This window comes from Eptesicus fuscus, chromosome 3, assembly GCF_027574615.1.
Source record: "Eptesicus fuscus isolate TK198812 chromosome 3, DD_ASM_mEF_20220401, whole genome shotgun sequence".
In the NCBI taxonomy this organism is placed as follows: domain Eukaryota; kingdom Metazoa; phylum Chordata; class Mammalia; order Chiroptera; family Vespertilionidae; genus Eptesicus; species Eptesicus fuscus.
The window spans coordinates 53,717,595-53,741,052 of NC_072475.1; the positions used below are offsets into that span (position 1 = coordinate 53,717,595).

The window sequence follows — 23,458 nt, forward strand, 5'->3', positions numbered from 1 at the left end:
CAAGGGAAACTACATGGTAAATTACCTGATTTTTTAAAGATGTTTTCATTGATTTTAGACAGATGGAAGGGAGAGGCAGAGAAAGAAACATCAATCGGCTGCCTCCTGCATTCACCCTACTGGGGATCAAGCCTGAAACCCTGGCATGTGCCCTGACCAGGAATCCAACCGGCGACCTCTTGGTTCAAGGGACAACACTCAACCAAGGGAGCCACACTGGCCAGGGCTTGACAACATTGTTTGTTTGTATTTTTTTGTTCATCCTCACCCGAGGATATTTTTCCATTGATTTTTTTTTTTTTTTTTTTAGAGCGAGTGAAAGGAGGGAGGGATGGGGAGACGGAGAGGGAGAGAGAAACATGGAGAGAGACACATCAATTGGTTGCCTCCTGCATGAGCCCGCGGGGTCAGACTGAACCCGCAACCCAGGTACATGACCTAGACCAGGAATCGAACACGAGACCCTTAGGTCCAAGGGCCGACGCTCTAACCACTTAGCATACCAGCCAGGGCATGACCTGATTTCTTCAACAAATAAGTTGCAGGGATGAGAGGTGGGGAGATGGAGGGTGAATTTATAGCCTTAAGAGACATGTCAACTGTTTGCCATTGGAACATTATATAGATTTTGATTAAATAAACTGAAAATTAAAAATAAATATTTAACATTTATGAGACAACTGGAAATCTGAACACTGCATTTTTTATATTAAGGAATTACTGTTAGTTTCTTTATACTTTAGAGATGTAATGATATTGTGCTATGTTAACTGTCCTTATCTTTTAGAGATGGATACCAAAAATTCAGAAATGGAAAAATACACAAATAAAATAATATATAGTTCCTGTCCCAGTCTCATGCACAACATGGACTGTACATTATGGCTATCAGCTTTAAGACCTACTTTAGGATCTAAGTCTGAAACTTAAAGAATTATAGTTAGATGCTAAGTATGACTGGAATAATTGATGCTATTAGGTGACATGGAAAATCTGAACTTTGAAAAAAGAAGACAAATCCTAAATAGACTAACAGCTCGAAATACTTTCCAGTTTTATATTATCCCAAGCCTGTTCCCATCCTTCTTTCAGTTACCAGGCTCCCTGGAAATCCTGACTCCACCTTCTTCCTCATCTCACTCAGCCAGTCCACTAGCTGTCCACTTACGTGGATTTGTTCTCTGCAATAGCTCTCCCAACCATCCCTTTCTCTCCTCTATACACTTGTTTATACATTTGTTCTATATACTTAAGTACCTCTGGTATAGGCACTAACCCCTGTCCTCTCCAATTCATCTTATAGCCAAGTTTTCCTAAAGCACAGCTCTTCTTTTGTTACTCCTCCATTCAAACATCTGTGGTTTCCAAATGTATAACAAAGCCCAAACTATATAGACTCAAAGCTATATTTCAAGGACCTCCATGATATAGCTCGCTTCAGCTGACCTTTACAATCATATTGCCCACTATTTTAATCCAATCAAATTAAACTATTTTTTAATTTAGTCTCTCCTCTAAGCTCCAAACTGTAACCGGTGCCTATCTGAAATCTCTTGGATATCTCAAATACAGTCAATTCTATTCTACCCAAACTGAACTCATTCTTAGTCCTATAAATCTAGCCCAGGTGATCCCTATATTATGTAAGCCAGATATCTAGGAGTCATCCTTAGCACCTCCCTCTTCCTCACCCCTAATTCACATCTACCGCTAAGTCCTGTAGATTTTACTTCCGAAATCTCTCCTTAATTTCTCTTCATCTGCTCCACTACCTACTTCCTAATTGACCTACCCATATTTCTAAGGTTCCCTCCAACCTGTGCTCCATACTGAAGTTAGAAATAACCTCTTAAAAAATGCAAACTAATCATATCATCAATCCCCACACGCCTAACCCCCTCTTGCTTACAGTTCAAAATGACTTCCCTATAGTTTAGCCCCAGTCTACCTCTTCCATCTTATCTCAAACCTGCCTCACTTTTGCTCTCCGTACTCCAGCCACACTGATGTATTTTTGTACCTCATACTCAGCAGGTTCTCCCCTAGCAGGTTCTTCTCACTCCTTGGCTTACACATCCTTATCCTTCAAGTCTCAGTTTATCATTATTTCTTGAAAGAAGGCCTTCCCTGACCTCCCTACCTAGGTCAAATTCTCCATTACTCAAACTCAGAGCGCCAGTGTCCTCTCAGCCCAACCATACCTGTTACTTGACATTTTTTATTTGCATATGCAGGGATATGCACAATAAGCTAAGGGAGGAGGGGGGAATGCAACAAAACCGGAATTCTATGACAAATAGAACTAAAGAGACACACCATCAAGATGGAACTAGGAAGAAGTTGGCAAGGAAGTGGCCAATAATAGTGGGACAAGGCAGTATTTTGATGGTTAAGCGATGCCGATTGATATCCTGAGAGGTAGCAGAATGCCCAGGACCACACTCTCCTATAAGCCTGAAACATAGCAGAAAGAATTAGAGAACCCGGGTGAAAATAAAGAAAAAAAAATGATTATAAATCAGATTTTGGGAAAGGTTAGGTGAATGTGAGCGTGAAAACCGAAGTACGAAAGCAGGAAGATCTAATAAAGCCTATTTGGAGGGCACCGAGAGAGAGAGAGAGAGAGAGAGAGAGAGAGAGAGAGAGAGAGAGAGAGAGAAAAGATGCGAGTATTGAAGGAACAACAATAGGGTGGTCTGTCTTTAAAGGGAAAGACTATGAAAAGTAGAACGAGTGATGGAAACGATACCATCTGGTCCTTTAAAAAGTATCACGGAAGTAGAGTGGGTTAAGGAGCAGAACTTCAATCCAAAGAGATGTTTATGGAGGGGAAGGAGAGGGAAGGCACTGACTGGTGCACTGGGAAGGCGGGATGGTGAAGCGAGGCGGCCGACTCAAGCGGAGATGAGAAGCACTGAGAGCGGGGCTGGGGGCGGCGGCGTGGCCCTGAGCTCCCTCACCTTGGCCTTGTAGCTGGGCAGGTTGCAGAGGATGTCCGTGCGCAAAGCCTCTTCTGCCAGGCTCCGGGCGCACAGGCTCCGCCACACCTCGCTGTTCTCATCGCCGTGCAGGCAGCGGTACCAGTGCTTGCACACCAGGGCGCAGCTCCGCAGCTCGGACAGCTCCAGGTAGGAGAACACCAACTCCAGCACCCGGCTGGGAAGCCGGCCCCCGGTGCCCGCGGACCCAGAGCCCGAGCCGGCGGCCGCGCCGCCGCCGCCACTACAGCCGGCGCCGCCGGAGGCTGCCCCCGCCCCCGGGGCCGGCGCCGCCATCGCCTCACCAGCCGGCCCGAGGGCCGCCGCCGCCGCCGCCGCTTCCCCCCGTCTCAGCTGGGGAGGCCAAGCCTCGCCTAGAACCCGGGGCAGCGCTCACCGCCCCTTTCACAGCTCACCGCCGTCCCCCTCCGCCACTCCCGCCCCTGCCCGGGGGCGTCCGCCACCGCCCCGCCTCACTGAGGGCAGACGCGCCCGCACACCGGCGTCCCCGCCCCTCCCCCGCGGTTCAGCGCGGGCGTCGGAACCGCCCGACTCGCGAGGCCTCCCGGAGGCGCGCCCGTGGCCCCGCCATGCGGGTTGAGGGCACGAAGCAAGGGCGCACGCCCAGCTCGCTCGCGCTTCCTCTCGCCCCGGATGTGACCGTTTGGCCGAGGCGCCTCGCGCCCTGCGCTGCACGGGATTGGGCGCCGGTGGGTGAGGTCATCACGAGGCGCCGCGGAGGGACGCAGGGAGAGCAGGTAGGAAGGAGTGTGGCGCCGGTGGGCTCGAGACTGGCCCACCGCGCCTTTTCCTCTTTTGGGTCTTAGCGGTCCACAACGGCTTTCCCGGGCCTCTCTTCCTGTTAGACTTCTCTGTGTCAGCGAGGTCCCCGTGGCCGACGCCACCCTCACGCTGGAAACTTCCCTCGCCGAGCTAGCCACTCCCGGGCGCCGTCGCCTTCGGCCGAATTGGACCTTCGTTCTCCACCTTCGGCAGCTACGGGGGTCTTTTCCTGGTTGGGTTCTCTTCAGAACGTGTGGCCCAGCGTGTGTTCGGAAAGTAAGGCCGCTGCTTTTGAACTTCCCTCTCCCCAGCGTTTGGTTAACTACTGAGTGCTACATTCTTTTGGTCGACAAGGGAGCCTTTCCCAGGCTTCCCTACAAACTAAACGATTGATTAGTGGGAGGATTGAGGCAGAGTGTTCTCATTTAATTAGATTTTCCAACGGGAGAATGACTTGGAGACGTCATTATAGAGGCCTCCTTGGAAGGGAACGAACGTCATTATTTGGTCATACTGTCTTCTTAGTTGAAAACTTGACAAAAGGTTTTCTGACAACTTTCAAATGTTATTCAGTTAGAGAAAATACTAGCTATCCTGTGAGCCAGGCACTCTACTCGGGTCCTTGATGGGGGTTTTTATGTAATTCTCAAATAACTCTCCGAGGTAATAATTACGATAACAGGGTTCCTGGATTTCTTTAGTAGTCAGTGCCACTGTCTCGTCTTTATGTAGTAAGAGTTCTTTCCTGAAACTCCCTTGCTGTGTATAATCCACTTCTTGTCTGCCAGTAAAAATAAAAGGACTAGTTGCGTTCCCTTCTTTCCAGGTTTTTTTTTTTTTTTTTCTTCTTCTCCAACACTCTTAGTAACCCAGATTCTTCTCATTCTTGCTAGTGCCAGTGGCACAGCTCTTTAGTCATTTTGGCTGCTAACCAGCTTCTCCACATCAAGAGCAGCTTTGGAAAACCCAAGCATGTGAAGAAAAGCTGGCCTATACTTACTACAGTGATAATGACTATGTGGTAGCGTAACCTCAGTCTTTGGAGTTTTACTCGTTTTTCAGCTCTCAACCATAGGACGTCCGAGGAGGAAGACCAGCATTTGTCTGGGAAGACGCTTAACTTTTTCTTTTAAACCTTCAAGGATATGTAGAATTGATACACTTGAGAAGGGGGCAAAGAACCAGGCCGAATAACAGTTTTAAAGGCACAGATACTTGGACAACTGGGTGTATGGCGGTATGACTGGAGCAGAGTGTTTAGAGATCACTCAGTTATTTTATTTTATTTTAATTTCTTTATTGATTAAGGTGTCACATATTTGTCCTCATCCCCCCATTCCCATCCCACACCCCTCCCCACGGATGCCCCCACCCCCCTGTTGTCCTTAACCATTGGTTAGGCTCGTATGCATGCACACAAGTCCCTTGGTTGATCTCTCCCCCCTCCCCCCACCCTCTCCTACCCTCCCTCTGAGGCCCGACAGTCCGATCGATGCCTCCTTGTTTCTGGGTCTGTTCTTTTTTTTTTTTTTTTTTTTTTTTTACAGAGAGGAAGGGAGAGGGACAGAAAGCCAGAAACATCGATGAGAGAGAAACAACGACCAGCTGCCTCCTGCACACCCCCCACCAGGGATGTGCCCGCAACCAAGGTACATGCCCTTGACCGGAATCGAACCCGGGACCCTTCAGTCCGCAGGCCGACGCTCTATCCACTGAGCCAAACCGGTCTCGGCATGGGTCTGTTCTTGTTCATCAGTCTATGTTGTTCATCATTTCCCCTAGATGAGCGAGATCATGTGTTACTAGAAATATACTTATAAGAACTGAATGTGAGACGAGCAATAATAGCTATGCTGCCAGGCAAATGAATCAGTCTGTAGTGAGTTTCTTTCTGGACCAACAGTTCTTTTGAGACCCAATTTCAATGTCCACTAGTTCCTTATGTGTACATGTCGGCACTGACCCCTCAGCTCTGGATGGTGAACAAATGGTGGTAATGCAGGTCCGACTCCCTCTGGTTTGGTCTCGCCCGGACCCAGGGGCGCGGCCTCACCCGGGCCCGGGACCCAGCCTCATAGAGATCACTCAGTTATTAAAGATGTTGCCCTTTATCCTGTTTTTTACACTGTAGGTGAAGTTGAGCCTTTCAAGGCTCTGATCAGGTGATTCTGATGCTAATCTAGTCCAGTCAGTGAGGTGACGTGTGTGTGTGTGTGTGTGTGTGTGTGTGTGTGTGTGTGTGTGTGTGTGGCAGAGTACCCCCCGCCCCCGTGGCCCAAGTAGAATTTCAAAATAGGAAAATATTTCTTTATCATGCCTCCTTTTCTTTATACAAATCTTTCACCTGCTCATCACTCTCCTGACCATGTCCCATTCTTCATGTTCAACCTCATTCTCTCTGGTTGTTCAGAACTGCCAACTTTTGCACTCCACCCTTTCTAAAAATGCTCTCAAAGTACCCCACCTTTCCCAACCCACTCTATGATCTCATTAGGTGTTGGAAGGAATCTATTATCTAATTAAAGTAATTCACAGTAGGATATGATTAATTGTGCTTGACCCTTTAGGCATCTGTGTATAAGAGGTTTGTTGACTTGAAACCTAAATGTGGGGATAGTGGCACTTAACCTATTTCTGGTGGGCTTTCCAGTCCTCATAAGAGAATAACAAGAAACAGTAGCTTGACAACTTATTCTTTTTTCTTTTCTTTTAATATATTTTTTTATTGATTTTTTACAGAGAGGAAGGGAGAGGGATAGAAAGCCAGAAACATCGATGAGAGAGAAACATCGACCAGCTGCCTCCTGCACACCCCCTACTGGGGACGTGCCCGCAACCAAGGTTCATGCCCTTGACCGGAATCGAACCTGGGACCCTTCAGTCCGCAGGCCGACGCTCTATCCACTGAGCCAAACCGGTTTTGGCTTGACAACTTATTTCTAAAAGATTGTTTTGATTCAATGTAGATTTAATTAAAATTTTCCCCACTACCTTTTACTATAGCAGTTTCATTGTTTAAAACTTTTTGATGGTGGTCTTTGGGTATGTTTCAAATAAAGTAATTTTGGGGACTCTGGTTGAGTTATGGATTAATACTCTGCGTGATAAATGTTGATTGTCTAAAATCAAAAGCCTCCAGTGTATGAATTTCTGGGGCTTTCCCAACTTTTTTAAACATTCCCTGTATTAGGTCTCTGGTCATTCTAACTAGCCAGGTAATCAATAAATATTATCCATGTTATATAGAGATTATAAAAAACAAATTAAACTTTTTTTAATTTAAATTCTTTATTGTTTAAAGTATTACATAAGTCTCCTTTTTCCCCCATTGACCTCTGCCTGGCCACTTTCACCCCCCAGCACATGCCCTCATCCCCCTACTATCTGTGTCCATTGGTTATGCTCAGATGCATGCATACAAGTCCTTTGGTTGATCTCTTACCCCCTAACCTTCCCCGCCTTCACTCTTAGGTTGGATGGTCTGTTCGATGCTTCTATGTCTCTGGCTTTATTTTTTCATCAGTTTATGTTGTTCATTATATCCCACAAATGAGTGAGATCACATGATGTTTATCTTTCTCCTGCTGGCTTATTTTGATTAGCATAATGCTCTCCAGTTCCATCCATGCTGTTGCAAATGGTAAGAGCTCCTTCTTTTTTATAGCAGTGTAGTATTCCATTGTGTAGATGTACCACAGCTTTTTTATCCACTCATCTGCTGATGGGCACTTAGGCTGTTTCCAAATCTTAGCTATGGTAAATTGTGCTGCTATGAACATAGGGGTGCATATATTCTTTCTGATTGGTGTTTCTGTTTTTTTTTATATATTCCTAGAAGTGGGATTACTGGGTCAAATGGAAGTTACATTTTTAATATTTTGAGGAAATGCCATACTGTTCTCCACAGTGGTTGCACCAGTCTGCATTCCCACCAGCAGTGCACAAGGGTTCCTTTTCTCCACGTCCTCGCCACACTTGTCTTTTGTTGATTTGTTGATGATAGCCATTCTGACAAGTGTGAGGTGGTACTTCATTGTCGTTTTGATTTGCATCTCTCGATGATTAGTGACTTTGAGCATGTTTTCATATGTCTATTGGCTTTCTGTATGTCCTCTTTTGAAAAGTGTCTATTCAGGTCCTTTGCCCATTTTTTGATTGGGTTATTTATCTTCCTTTTGTGAAGTTGTATGATTTCCCTGTAAATTTTGGAGATTAAACCCCTATAGGAGATAACATTGGCAAATATGTTCTCCATGCACTGGGCTTTCTTGTTTTGTTGATGGTTTCTTTTGCTGTGCAGCAGCTTTTTATTTTTATGTATTCCCGTTTATTTATTTTCTCCTTAGTTTCCATTGTCCTAGGAGCTGTATTGGTAAAGATATTGCTACAACATATGTCTGCTGTTTTGCTGCCTATGGATTCTTCTAAGATTTTTATGGTTTCCCATCTTACGTTTAAGTCCTTTATCCATTTTGAGTTTATTTTTGTGTATGGTGTAAGTTGGTGGTCTAGTTTCATTTTTTTTGCATGTATCTGTCCCATTTTCCCAACACCATTTATTGAAGAGACTGTCTTGACTCCATTGTATGCTCTTGCCTCCTTTGTCAAATATTAATTGAGCATAATGGCTTGGGTCGATTTCTGGGTTCTCTGTTCGGTTCCATTGGTCTATATGTCTGTTCTTGTGCCAGTACCAGGCAGTTTTGAGAACAGTGGCTTTGTAATATAGCTTGATATCTGGTATTGTGATCCCTCCAACTTTGTTCTTCTTTCTCAGGATTGCTGTGGCTATCCAGGGTCTTTTTTATTCCACATGAATTTTTGGACAGTTTGTTCCAGATCTGTGAAATATGCTATTGGTATTTTAATGGGGATTGCATTAAATCTATAGATTGCTTTGGTAGTATGGACATTTTAATGATGTTGATTCTATCATTTTCAACATCCTGTAGTTTTCTGAGTACAGGTCTTTTACCTCCTTAGTTGATTTTATTCCTAAGTATCTCAATTCTTTTGTTGCAATGGTAAATGGGATTGTTTTTTTAGTTTCTCTTTCTGTGAGTTCAGTATTGCTGTATAAATTTCTGAGTGTTAATTTTGTATCCTGCTACATTGCCAAATTCATTTATTAAGTCTAATATTTTTTTAATGGCGTCTTTAGGGTTTTCTATGTACAATATCATGTCAACTGTGAATAATGACAGTTTTACTTCTTTTCCAATTTAAGTGCCTCTTATTTCTTCTTGTCTGATTGCTATGGCTAGCACTTCCAGTACTATGTCGAACAGGAGTGATGAAAGTGGGCATCCCTGTCTTGTTCCTGTTCTTAGGGAAATTGTTTTATTTTTTGCCCATTGAGTATGATATTGGCTGTAGGTTTGTCATATAAGGATTTTATTATGTTGAGGTATGATCCTTCTATTCCCACTTTGCTGAGTTTTTATCAAGAAAGGGTGTTGTATTTTGTCAAATGCTTTTTCTGCATCAATTGATATGATTATGTGATTTTTCTCTCTCAATTTGTTTATGTGATGTATAATGTTTATTGATTTGCAGATATCCTACCAGCCTTGCATCCCCGGAATAATTCCCACTTGATCATGGTGTATGATCTTTCTAATGTAATGCTGGATCCGATTTGAGGAATTTAGCATCTATGTTCATCAGGGATATTGGCCTATAATTCTCTTTCTTTGTACTAGTAGTGTCTTTATCTCGTTTTGGGATTAGGGTAATGCTGGCTTCATAGAAAGAGCTTGGAAGTGTGTTTTCCTCTTGAATTTTTTGGAATAGTCTGAGAAGGATAGGTTTTAGTTCTTTGAATGTTTGGTAAACTCCCCTATGAAGCCATCTGGACCAGGGCTTTTGTTTGCTGGAAGTTTTTGGTTTTTTTAAAAATATATTTTATTGATTTTTTACAGAGAGGAAGAGAGAGGGATAGAGAGTTAGAAACATCGATGAGAGAGAAACATCGATCAGCTGCCTCCTGCACACCCCTTACTGGGGATGTGCCCGAAACCAAGGTACATGCCCTTGACTGGAATCAAACCTGGGACCTTTCAGTCCGCAGGCTGACGCTCTATCCACTGAGCCAAACCGGTTTTGGCTTTTCCTGTTTTTTTTGAGGTAGGCCTGTAAAGCTATGAACTTCCTTCTCAGGACTGATTTCACTGTGTCCCATAGATTTTGGATTGTTGTGTTTTCAAGGTCATTTGTTTCCAGGATGTTTTTTATTTCTTACTAGAGGCCCAGTGCATGATTAAATCATGCACGTGTAGGCTGTCTGTCCGCTGGTCGGGACCTGGTGTGGCCGGCAGCTCCAAAGTCCCTGGGCCCCTAGGGCGAGGCGGGGTGGGGGCGTGGTCCTCCAGCGGCCGGAGCCCAGGCCAGGGTCTTGCCTTCGCCTCCCGCCCAGGAAGGCTGGGGCCGCAGCCGCCTCCTCTGCCTTCCGGCTTCCTCATGAGCCCTCCCTCGGCCGGCCTGAGCTACCGAGGGAAAACCGCGTCCTCCTGCGGCCCAACTACCGCCAGACTCCTCCCCCGGGAGCCGCGCCACCCGCCCGCCTGCGCCGCCTCGTCAGCCGGGGCCCAGAGGCCCCTTCTGTGCCGCAGCACAGCCACGGCGCAGACGCTGAGCTCGCAACGCAACGCGAGCTCAGCGTCCTGCCGGCCCAATCACCACCCCGGCCACCCCGAGTCCCGCCCCCTGCGCCTCCCGCTGGCCCAATCGTGGGCGTAGTGGAGTGATGGTAATTTACATATTACCTTTTTATTATGTAGGATTTGGTAACCCAATCTTTGTTTAATAGTATGCTGTTTAGCCTCCAAGTGTTCGAATTTTTTCATTATTTTTATTGTAGTTGATTTCTAATTTTATGCCATTGTGATCTGAGAAGACGCTTGATATGATTTCTATCTTCTTGAATTTGAAGAGACTTTGCCTGTGTCCTAATATGTTGACTATATTTGAAAATGTCCCGTGTGCACCCGAGACGAATGTATATTCTGTAGCTTTGGGGTGAAATGTTCTGAAGATGTTGATTAGTTTCGTCTGATCTAGTGAGTCATTTAGGATTGCTGTTTCTTTGCTGATTATATGTTTAGAGGATTTATTCAGTGGTGTCAATGTGGTATTAAAGTCCCCTACTATGATTGTATTGCTGTCGATCTTTCCATTGATAGCTTCCAGAAGTTTTTTTATGTATTTGGGTGTTCCTGTATTGGGTGCATATGTTTACCAGTGTTATATCCTCTTGTTGAATTGCTTCCTTTAGTATTATGAAGTGGCCCTCCTTATCTTATTATGGCCTTCACTTTGAAGTCTATTTTGTCAGATATAAGTATTGCTATCCCAGCTTTTTTTTTTTTTTTTTTTTTTTTTCCATTTCCATTTGCCTGAAAAAATTTTCCATCCCTTCACTATCAGTCTGTGTGAGTCCTTTTTCTGAGGTGGTCTCTTGTAGACAGCAAATATATGGGCCATGTTTTCTTATCCATTTGGCTACCCTATGTCTTTTGATTGGAGCATTTAACCATTTAAATTTAAGGTTGTTGGTATGTACTTGTTTGTCGCCATTTTATTTTTTATGCCTATGTAACTTCTTCCCTTTCTATTTCTTCTTTTTACAGCAGTCCCTTTAGCATTTCTTGCATTGCTGGAATTGGTGGTAATAAACTCTTAGCCCTTTTTTGTCCATGAAGCTTCTAATTTCACGTTGACTTTTGAATGGTGGTGGCCTTACTAGGTATAATATTCTTGGATTCAGTCCCTTGCTTTGCATCACTTTGTATATTTCATTCCATTCCCTTCTGGCCTGATGTGTTACTGTTGAGAAATCAGTTGATAGTCTAATGGGAGATCCCTTGTAGGTAACTTTCTATCTCTCTGGCAGCCTTTAAGATTCTTACTTTGTCATTGATGTTTGCCAATTATGATGTGTCTTGCTGTCAGTCTTTTTTGGTTCATCTTGTTTGGACTTGTGTGGCTTTTTTCTTCCCAACATCAGGGAAGTTTTCTGTCATTATTTCTTCAAACAGGTTTTCTATTCCTTGCTCAGCTTCCTCTCCTTCTGGCACTCCTATTATGTGGAAGTTGTTTCATTTCGTGTTATCCCAAGGCTCCCTTAGGCTTTCCTCCTGCTTTTTAAGTTTTTGTTGCAGTTGCTGCTCTGCTTGGGTGGTTTTATCCACTTGTCTTCTAACTCGCTGATGCGGTCCTCAGCTTCTTCTAGTCCAGTGGGGTCGTCAACCAGTGGTCTGCAGACCACTGGTGGTCTGTGAGGTCCGAAAGGTTGGCGACCACTGGTTTAAGGAAACCTTTGGAGCAGTGGTCGCCAACCAGTGGTCTGAAGGTTGGCGACTGCTGTATCTAGTCTGCTTTTGAAACTTTACATTGTGTTCATTATTGTACCTATGTCATTCTTTATTTCCTCTTGATTCTTCATTTTTCCTTGATTCTTACATATGTTGTTGAATTTGTCTTCCATCCTTTTAAGCGTTCTTATAACCATTGCTCTGAATCTTTCTCTGACAAACTGCTTGCCTCCATTTTGTTTATTTCCTTTTCTGGTTATGCCTCCTTTTCTTTCAAATAGGGGTGGTTTATTTGTCTTCCCATTTTTGCTGTTCCTTTGTGATTGTTTCTAGGTATCAAACTGTCATGCCACCCAGATTTTTTGAGTTTGTCTTATATAGTAGATGTTTTGTGGGACCCAGTAGTGCAATCTCGCCAGTCTCCTGGGCTGGGTAATCTAGGGATGCCCCCTAGTTTGGATATTTGGGTACTCTTGGTGTAGTTGGGTCTTGAGTGTTATTGTCCTGTTCGTGGATGGAGTCTCCTTGCAGGGTGTCTGATTATGAGGCTCACTGTCTACCACATTTACCAAACATCCCAAAATACAACTCAACAAGTCATGACACAAGGAACAAAACACAAATGGACTCACAACACGGATAACCCCAATATAAGTGATCACCAGAGAAAAGAGAATTAGGAGAGAGAAAAGAGAGCAAAATTGATACAGAGAAAAGAAGAAAAAGGTGAGAGAGAAAAGAAAGAGAAGAAAAAGGAAGAAAAAATATATAGGGAAAAAACATCACAAAGTAAATAGATAAACCAAAAAATGCAAACAACAAACACCCAGAAAAAAAGGGGGCTGGAGGGCAGGATCTGTAGAAGCAGAGCTTACTTGGTGTACCAGTTAATAAAGCGGATTTTTTTTTCAATAGCTGGAGTTACACATATGTTGATACATATGTGATTTGATAGGTATGCTATTTAGTAGTATTGACAGCAAGCTTCAAAACTTCATATGTCAAATTTGCTGAAGGTGTTAATATCATAGGTATTTTTATGCTTAAAAATGTCGAATTTCATGCCAAAAAATGAGCATTTGCGGGAACCTTAATTCATTATTTTTAAGAAAAGTGCTGCTGAGTACTTCGAGAAGCTTATGGTGAACATGCTTCATCTCAAGATACTTGTGAACGCTGGTTTAAAAGCTTTAAAAGTGATGATTTCGATGTGAAAGGCAAAGAACGTCTAGGTCAACCGAAAAAGTTTGAAGACCAAGGATTACAAGCATTATTGGATGAAGATGAGTGTCAAACTCTAAAACAACTTGCAGAAAGATTAAACGTTGCTCAGCAAACAATTTCCAATCGTTTACAAGCAGTGGGAAAGATTTTAAAGGAAGGAAAATGGGTGCCACATCAACTGAACGAAAGACAAATGGAAAACTGAAAAGTCATCAGTAAAATGTTGCTTCAACGGCACAAAAGAAAAAGTCTTTTTTTGCATTGAATTGTGACTGGCAATGAAAAGTGGATTTATTTTGAGAATCTCAAATGCACAAAATCATGGGTTGATCCAAGTCTACCATCAACATCGACTGCAAGGCCAAATTGCTTCGGAAAGAAAATGCTCTGTATTTGGTGGGATCAGGAAGATGTGGTGTATTATGAGATTCTAAAACCCGGTGACACGTTAATACTGATCACTACTGACAACAAATAATCCATTTGAACCACATTTTGATCGTGAAATGACCAGAATGTTCCAGAAGACATGGCAAAGTAATTTTGCTTCATGATGACGCACCATCACACACTTCAAAACCAGTTGAAGACACATTAAAAGATCTTGCCTGGGAAGTATTAACCCACCCGCTGTATTCACCAGACCTTGCTCCTTCAGATTACCACTTGTTCTGATCGATGGCACACACATTTTCTGAGCAGCAATTCAAAACGTACAAAGAAGTAGAAAATTGGGTCTCTGAGTGGTTTGCTTCAAAACAAGAAAAGTTCTATTGGGACGGTATCCACAAATTACCTGAAAGATGGGAAAATGTGTAGCTAGCGATGGACATTACTTTTAATAAAGCATTTTTGAAGTTTCTCTTGAAATTGTGTTTTCTTTGATTACAAAATCCGCTATTATTAACCAGTACACCTAGTATATACAGAAAGTAAGGTTAAGGAGTTGAATGAATAGCAGAAGGACCTCAGTTCAGTATAGAGGAGGAAGAAAGAGAATGAATGAATAAGAAGAAAAGAAATTTTAAAAATTAAATCAAAGATAAAACAAAAATAATTTTTAAAAATTTATCTTCACTTATTCATCCATTTTGGGAAAAGAATAGAGGAAAGAGCCAGGTAGGCTTGAGTTTAGTGAGTGATACTAATTAATTAGGAGAAGAAGAGAGCAAGAGAGGAGAGGAAAAACAAGCAAAAAAATTGGTGAAGAAAGAGAAAATAGGGTGCTTGGACTTGGAGCAGAGGAGAGGAAATTAGATATATGAGTAAGCCAACAGAGACCACAGTAATAATAACATCAATACAGATAAAGATCAATTTAACAAGGTAAAAAGAAAGAGAAACTAAAGCGGGACAGGAGAAGAGGAAACAGGATGAAAAAGGAAGAAGTGAAGGAGAAAAGGATGTGGGGGGGTAAAATAACAAAATAAAAATGAAGGGAAAATATGAAAAAAAATATTTTTAATAAAAGATTTTTTAAAAAGTGAAGTGTCATTTGTTTCAGCTAAATTTTAAAGCCCCAGGGGGGCTGGTTTAAGACCTCACTCTTTTGTCTGCCACTTCTCTGTTTCCTGTTAGGTAGTCAGCACCATGTTGAAGTTCCAAGCGATCCACCGCTCCTCTGTGTCTATCTCCACAACCTTAGCTGCAAGCAGGTGGGGCCAATCTGCCCACTTTGCCTGTCTGCCTGCTGACAGTCTTAATCTCTCAAGCCTTTGTTTCTTACAGGGCTAAAGGTGGGCCTGGTATCACTTTCCAAGACTGAATAACCTCTCTTCAACCCAGTCCCTGAGGGCTCCCCATGACTATTCAGAGTTTTTGTGTTCTTTGTATAGCTCAGGGTGTAGTCTGGGTGTGGCTGTATTAGCTGTCTTGAGGCTGCTGAGAGGGCTGGCTCTTCAGGAGAAAAATGGCTGCTTAGGTCTGGAGGGTCAGGAATGCCTCAGTGCCAGATTCCTGGTTACCTCTCCTCAGACTCCACAAGTCCACACCTCCACCTGCTCCGCAGCCACAGGTTAGTGTTTGTATTTAAAAGGTCCTATGCACTGGGTTCAGTGAATAAAAGCAAAAACAAAACGGGCAAAACAACCGTGGAACTGCTAGGACAGCTCTTCAGGCCGCCTTTCTGGGCTCAGCCTCTTGCAGCTGTGGACTTAGATCTAGAATCCCCTGCTGCCAGCAGCCCTGTGGACTTCCTTTCCACAGTTGAATGTTACACCTTTCCCCAAGGGATGCAGACTTGGTGCTGGGCAGCTTCCTTCTGATCCTCTCAGCTTGGTGGTCTCACAACTCGCTCCAACCCAGTTCCCCAATCCTACCGTTCTCCAGGTGTTGGAGAGTGGGAATTTTTGAGCATTCCAGAGAGGCCGTGGACTATGCCCCAGATAGAGTTGTCAGTGCTGACACCAGGCCAGGCCTTGAGATATGGTCTCATGGCCCCTTCCCAGCACGTAGCCTTCTTTCATAGAACACTGTCAGCTTTCTGAAGAACAGGATGACCCTGTGAATAACATAGTTGTCATTGGCATGATCCTGACGTTGCTTGGGAAAAACTGTTTTGTCTTGGGTTACTTGTTCTGCAAAAACCGGATGTGGTTAATGTGCTTAAAAGCGGTCCTACACAAAGGGTCGCTGCTGCTCTCTGGTCTCCCTGCGTGGAGAATGGCAGAGCAGTCGCCGGGTCGCCTGGCCACCCGGCTAATAAAGGCTCCCTACATTTTAATTTGATCTGGGCTCCAGTGGTCGTTCACTCGCATCCGCTCCACAACACAGGCATCCTCTGCCCTTCCCGGCGTGAATTGTCTCACCAGCTGTGTCTAATTAGCCAATTCTGGGTGGATGTTATTCAATTTAGATGCTCATTCTATCTGCTCCAGGTTAAGGCTCGGGACACATTTGCTTATTCAGTGCCATTTTCCCCTCCAGTCAGCGTTCAAGTTAAACTTTTTTTACTCTGGTGCATAGAGGTTAAAGTATAGCTGACTTTAGTCTTATGAGATTAGTAAACTGAGAGTTACTACTGTTTCTATTGTGGAAAAAATTTACAGGAGCTATGTTGTTGCTTGCAATAATCCCTTTTTTAAAAAAAAATTAGCACATTCTCTGTTGTTTTTTTGAAAAATATGTTTTAAGTGACTTCAGAGAGAGGAAGGGAGAGAGAGATAGAAACACCAATGATGAGAGAGAATCATCAGTCGGCTGGGTAATAATCCTGTTAATGCAAAATCCATTTATTGCATTGCCTGACCTCACACTGTGGCATGGAGCTTAACCAAATCTATTTTTTAAATTGAATTAATCTTTTCCAGAAAATAATTGTATTAGGAAAAAACCTGCTAAAACTTTTGTCTCTCCAGTTAGCATTTATTTAAGTCCCCTTTGAAAAACTGCCTCATTCGTATCTTAGAGAAAACCTAAAATCCCATCAGCGATCCAAAATTATATGCACACAAAATCTTAAAGCTGCCTGACCGGTGTGGCTCAGTAGTTGAGCATGGATGGATCCATGAACCAGGAGGTCACGGTTCAATTCTCGGTTGGGGCAAATGCAGGGCTTGGAGCTTGATCCCAGTAGTGGGTGTGCAGGAGGCAGCTATTCAATGATTCTTGTCATTGATGTTTCTATCCCTGTCTTCCTCTCTCTGAAATCAATAAAGACGTTAAATAATAAAATAAAGAATCCTAAAGCTGTAGAGGGCAGATTTCTAGACTTCAATGTTAATACACATAAAAAAATTAAAAGTCGAGGGTGGGCCGCCTCAGCAGCGCTGTTGGAGGCTGTGGGCGGGAAATGACGGAGTATTTGGCCTCCATCTTTGGCACTGAGAAGGACAAAGTCAACTTCATTTTATTTCAAAATTGGAGCATGTCGTCATGGAGACAGATGCCTTTGGATGGTACAATAAACCGTCCTTTAGCCACATCATTGCCCTCTTGAACATTTACCGTAACCCTCAAAACTCTGCGATGTGCTGTGAGCAATGTCGAGATGCAGGAACCCTATGAGGAGTTTTTTGAGGAGGTTTTCACAGAAATGGAGGAGAAGTATGGAGAGGTGGAGGAGATAAATATCTGTGATAATCTTGGAGATCACCTCGTAGGGGAGATGAATATCTGTGATAATCTTGGAGATCACCTCGTAGGAAACGTGAAGTTTAGCGGTGAAGATGCAGAGAAAGCTGTGATTGACTTGAATAGCCGCTGCTGGTTCAACGGGGCCGCCCATACAAGCTGACCTTTCCCCCTGTGACCGACTTCTGGGAAGCCTGTTGCCGCCAATATGAAATGGGAGAGTGTACACAAGGTGGATTCCACAACTTCGTGCACCTGAAGCACATTTTCAGAGAGCTGCGGCTGGAGCTGTATGGGTTCCGGATTGTGAAAGGGATGTCTAACTGCCAGCCTAATCACCCCCAACTGCCCTTCCCTCCTGGCCTGATCACCCCTAACTGCCTCTGCCTTGGCCCCACCACCATGGCTTTGTCCAGAAGGTCTCCCAGAAGATCTCCCAGTCTAATTAGCATATTACCCTTTTATTAGTATAGATTGTTGACTGTTAACTATCCTGTACCCACCTAAGTAAAAGAAGTATGTGTCTATCATTTTACTCGTTATTCAATCCCAGACTTCCCCCCACCCTTTGCTTTCTCCTGCCTCTCTAATCTATCACCAATGGGTTTCATTTCATCTCCTCCTTTGATTGCAACCTATAAAAATAGATGAAAAACTGCCATTCTCCTTGAAATATTAATGTTTATTGCATGTAACATTGTTATATCTAAAATTGTTTTTCTTGAAAAAAAAAATAAAGCACCATTTTTCAGAGCATTATCCCAATCCATTGAGATTCAGCTTACTGGCAATTGTCAATTGTTGACAGTTTGGCTCAAATAAACTCACAAAAATTCTTTGAACATTTTTACATTAATAAACTGACAATGGGTCCGGGCTGTCTGTCACTACTTGAGGCAATTAAGCAGAGACAGGGTTGAATCATATATGAGTATTTATTCCAATAATGCTGGCAGTATGGGAGAGCAGCAGGTCATCCACAAAAATCTGCTCTGAAACCCCCCCATAAGCAAGCTGCTTATATTGGGTAGGACGAAGATTACATGGGGAAGTAGACAAAAGGAATAAGAATGGGTATGCAAAGTGGGTATTACAGGCATGGGGAAGTAGGCATTGTGTGATGGGCTGGACTCCCATTGTTTGGGCAACCTGATTGTTAATCCGTCCATGATAATAGGCAGTTATTAAATGAGACTGGTCTGCATTCCTAGGTTGACTCCCAGATTCCTGGGCGTGCACAACTCCCAGCCAGATTAGAATGTCCTTTCTTTAATCAGAACAAGGCAATCAGAACATACTTAATATTTCTTATAAATATAGCTAGTTCTCAATATTCTATTTTTGCCCCCAACAAGTACATTTAAAAGCAGTAATGAATTATTAGTATCTTTTAGTCATTTTCTGTACTTTACCTGGTAAAGAATACTAACAAGCCCAGCTGGCGTGGTTCGCTGGTTGAGCATTGACCTATGAACCAAGAGGTCATGGTTCAATTCCCAGTGAGGTCATATGCCTAGGTTTCGGGCTCCATCCCAGGTGTGGGGCATGCAGGAGGCATTCTCTCTCATCATTGATGTTTCTCTCTCCCTCTCTAAAATCAGTAAAAATATGGGGGGAGGGAGGGAGAATACTAACAAACTGTTTTTAATAAGTTTTTTAAATAAATTTTGTAAAATTTCTATTGATTTTTTAAAATTATTTTTATTTTTAGAGAGAGAGAAAAATCAAGTTGTTGTTCCACTTAGTTATCCATTCATTGGTTGGTTGATTTTTTTTTTTAATTAAATATATTTTTCTTTATTTCAGAGAGGCAGGGAGAGAGAGCTGCTAGAAACATTAATGATAAAAGAGAATCACTGATTGGCTGGCTGCCTCCTGCACACCCCCCACTGGGGACCAAGACAGCAACCTGGCCTTGTGCCCTGACCAGGAATCGAACCATGATCTTCTGGTTCATAGGTTGACACTCAACCATTGAGCCACACAGGCTGGGCTATTGGTTGATTCTTGTATGTGCCCTGACCAGGTATGGAATTCTCAACCTTGGCATACTGGGACAATGCTCTAACCCCGTGGTTGGCAAACTGCGGCTCGCGAGACACATGCAGCTCTTTGGCCCCTTGAGTGTGGCTCTTCCACAAAATACTACGGCCTGGGCGAGTCTATTTTGAAGAAGTGGCGTTAGAATAAGTTTAAGTTTAAATTTGGCTCTCCAAAGGAATTTCAATCGTTGTACTGTTGATATTTGGCTCTGTTGACTAATGAGTTTGCCGACCACTGCTCTAACCAAATGAACTACCCACCCATGGCCTGGTCTTCATTATTTATTTAAAAGTTTGGTATCCCTTTATACTGGGTCCCTGTACAAATTTTAAGGGCCAGGAGACTTTGGGCAAATTATTGAACATTTCTGAAACTCAGTTTTATTATCTATAAAAAGGAATAATGCCAAGCAGAAAGGTTTTAAGAATAAATAACCTTTTAATTTAGTCTCTGGTGACAAGACCTTAGGGTCTGCATTTCTAACCAGTTTCCCAAATGATTGGTGTAGTACAGGTTCTCAAATTCTAACATGCATCAGAATAATCTGGGGTAGGGGGGATGGTTGTTAGAACATATAGCTGGACCCCAACTCCAGTTTGTGATTCAGTGGGCCTAAGGCGAGGTCTGACAATTTTTATTTCTAACAAGTTCCTAGGTGATATTGATGCTGCTAGTCTGGAAGCCATACTTTGAGGATCATTGGTGTAATATATATGATGCCACTTTGACCAGCTTAATAAAAATGAAAAAAGGGATAATGGTAATATTTGTTGAGCACTCATTATTTACCAGGCACTATTTTATGTGCTTTACATATATTACTTCTTTTAGTTCTCTCTGGTTCTATGAAATGGGTGTTATCATTATTATCATTATCCCCATTTTATAGAGAAGGAAAGTGAGTCACAGAGAAGAGGTTCTGTAACTTGCCCAAAGTCACCCAGCTAGTAGGTGGTAGAACTAGTCAAACCCAGAGACTAGTTCCAGAGCTCACTCTCTAAAACATTATTCTGATAAAAAATATTACCTGATGGTTGTGCAGCCCTTTCTTAAAAATAATTTTTCCTAATTTAAAGTAAAAATATTTAGTGTTTATTCTTATGTGAGCCTCACCAAAGGCTGGAGAACCAGGCTTACCTGGGTTCCTGATTGCAAGGGAAGCCCATTTCAGCATGTTCCAGCCTTGTGTGCCCACAACTCTGTTCAGCTAGGCTTTTGTAGACTTGATCTTCAATTGTCTTTTTGTTGTTGAGTTGTTTAGATGTCTTTTAAAAAATATTTAATGAAATACTACTTATTGCATTTGTCTCCTACCATTAAGTTCTTAAGTAAAATATGACATTATAGTTTTTTCCTCCTTCACAGTCTTCTCAGCCATTATGGCTGTCAAGTGGATTGGTGGACATTCTTCTCCTATTCTCTGCCTGAATGCAAGTTCAGAAGGACTAGTGGCTTCTGGAGCAGAGGGTGGAGATCTCATGGCTTGGGGTGAAGATGGGACTCCATTGGGACACACACGCTTTGAAGGGGCCAACGACGTTACCTGTGTCTTATTCTCTCCCTCCTGCCCCACCAAGCTCTATGCCTCGCATGGAGAAACTATTAGTATACTGGATGTGAGATCCCTCAAAGGTTCCCTGGACCATTTTCATGTGAATGAAGAAGAAATAAATTGCCTTTCATTAAATGAAACTGAAAACCTGCTGGCTTCTGCTGATGACTCCGGAGCAATCAAAATCCTAGACTTGGAAAATAAGAAAGTTAGCAGATCGCTGAAGAGACATTCCAATATCTGTTCTTCTGTGGCTTTTCGGCCTCAAAGGCCTCAGAGCCTGGTGTCATGTGGACTGGATATGCAGGTGATGCTTTGCAAATAATACTTGGGTAATTTTAAATGGGATTTGTTAGTATAATCAAATTGAACAGACTAAATATATCTTTGAATTTTTTATTTTCTACTAACATGAGCCAAAAGCTTTACTTCTAATGCATGTTTTATGCTAACTTGACAAAGCCTGTTAGATTTTATTCACAAAGTAATCACTAATTATTTAGTCTTTTCTCTGTGCTTTAATACATTCCTAATATCTGACAATTCAAATTTTTGATTCTAAACATTTGTTTAAAAAAGGGACATGCTGAAGGCAGAGTTAATCTCCCACTTTCTAAAAAAAAAAAAAAAAAAAGTTGGAGGGACTGGATCTGTTGTTTTGTTTTGTTTTGTTTTTGTTTGGCCAGGGTGGATCTGTTGTTTACTTTAAAATTCTGGGGTGCATTGCCCAGCTGGTGTGGCTCAGTGGTTGAGCATTGACCTGTGAACCAGGAGGGCACAGTTCAATTCCTGGTCAGGGAACATGCCTGGGTTGCAGGCTCTGTCCCCTGTAGGGGGTGTAATAAGAGGCCCCAATCAATGATTCTCTCTCATCATTGATGTTTCTCTCTCTCCCTCTCCCTTCCTCTCTGAAATCAATAAATTAATACATATTTTTTAAAAAATTCTGGAGTATGTTAATTGAAATATTGTATATTGGTGACCAGGATTGGAGCATTATATTCATGCTGAGTTTTGAAAGGAATGTCACAAATCAGCTCATATTCAGAGGAGAGTAGATATATCTAGAAACCCCATTATGTCTGGAACTGTAGGTGTTTAAATTTTGGTTTTCATGAGGGGGAAAAGTCTAAATAGAAGTAATAGGGAAACAGATTTTGGTTTAATTAAAGAAAACTTTCACTCTGGCACCTCTAGCTCAGTTGGTTAGAGCACTGTCCCATACACTGAAAGGTGTCAATTCCCAGTAGGCGACTGCTGATCAATGTTCTCTCCCCCCACCCCCCACTTACTCTCTAAAATTAATAGAAGCATGTCCTCAGGTGAGGATTGAGAAAAAAACCCAACACTTTCAAATAGCCAAATAGCTTGAACTTTCCCATAGCAGATGTGCTTTCTCTTGAGAGTAAATCTCATATCACTGGAGTGAGAAGAATCATGGCTTCTTTTTGGTGAGCACTTAGTACTTACCAGTGATTTACATATATTAGCTTTCATTCTAATTATGCCCTGCTAGATAGCTATTCTTTTTTATACGTGAGGAAATAGATTAAAATTTAGTGTTCACACAGCTGCCTGACTTGGTATTCAAACCACAATCTCTCTGGCTCCAAAGCTTATATTTTATCTGCATGATATTTCAAGCAGAATACCATGAATAATGGTAAAAAACGTTTTTGGTTTGGGAACACATCACTTCCAGAAAAAGAACCATTGTTTATTAAATGACCTATATGCCCACCACTATTCTAGGCATTTCATCTACTTTTTCAACTATATACAGTATCTTTCTTCTGAGATGCTGTGATTCTGTTAATTACATCAAATATTTTGTCTTTCCACTTTCTTTGCCAGTGATCTTTGCTACTCCTTCCTCTACCCTCCTCACCCCTTCAGAATTTAGAACTAGATGAAGCTGATTTTTGTTGTCATTGTGACTACCACTTCCCCTCTCTCAGGCTACTGGCATTTAGTAGGCAGAATCAGTGGATGTCCTGCAGTCCTGGGACAGTCCCTAAACAGTGAAGAATTCTCCTACCCAAAATACCATTTAGAATTATCCTAAACTTATCAGGCACAGTAAGTCTATAACCTCTAAAGTTTTTTTCCACTCTAGGTCTTTTTTATTTATTTTTTTAATATTTTTACTGATTTTTAGAGAGAAAGGAAGAGAGAGGGGGAGAGAGAGAAACATTGATGTGAGAGAATTGAGCCCAAAACCTGGGCATGTGCCCTGACCGGGAATCAAACCAGCAATCTTTTGCTGCAAGGGACGACGTCCAACCCACTGAGCCACACTGGCTGGGGCTCTCGTCCTAGGTCTTGATCAAGCCCTCTAAGAACTACAATTTTCTACTGTAGTGGTGATAACCTGCCTATTTGGTTGTGCAGAAAGATCTACACAACCAGGTGGATATCTGTTTTAAGTAGGCAGATTGTACAGTGTCTCTTTGACTAGTCCTCTTATCAGTTTCCAATCACTGGTTCATTATTTA

The 23,458-nt window shown here is 42.6% G+C and overlaps 2 protein-coding genes and 1 pseudogene across 12 annotated transcripts in view; 2 read left to right on the top strand and 1 right to left on the bottom strand.

Annotated features, from left to right (window-relative positions):
- Positions 1-3,433, bottom strand: part of FBXO45 (F-box protein 45) — a 28,951-nt gene extending 25,518 nt beyond the window's left edge. For 3 of the 5 annotated variants that reach the window (XM_054713876.1, XM_054713877.1, XM_054713878.1), the window contains exon 1: positions 2,961-3,429. In XM_054713876.1, the coding sequence (XP_054569851.1) occupies positions 2,961-3,275 (315 nt within the window). In that variant the 5' untranslated portion in view covers positions 3,276-3,429. Of the gene's footprint in view, positions 1-2,960 lie in introns of all 5 variants that reach the window. The other 2 variants (XM_054713879.1, XM_054713880.1) reach the window with 2 other exon arrangements.
- WDR53 (WD repeat domain 53) overlaps positions 3,077-23,458 on the top strand; it is a 45,251-nt gene continuing 24,869 nt past the window's right edge. For 2 of the 7 annotated variants that reach the window (XM_054713869.1, XM_054713872.1), the window contains exons 1-2: positions 3,681-4,037; positions 20,777-21,270. In XM_054713869.1, coding sequence (XP_054569844.1) covers positions 20,791-21,270 — 480 coding nt within the window. In that variant the 5' untranslated portion in view covers positions 3,681-4,037; positions 20,777-20,790. Of the gene's footprint in view, positions 3,129-3,374; positions 4,038-20,776; positions 21,271-23,458 lie in introns of those variants that run through there. The other 5 variants (XM_054713871.1, XM_054713873.1, XM_054713870.1 and 2 more) reach the window with 5 other exon arrangements.
- Positions 17,088-18,560, top strand: LOC103303555 (splicing factor U2AF 35 kDa subunit-like; annotated as a pseudogene).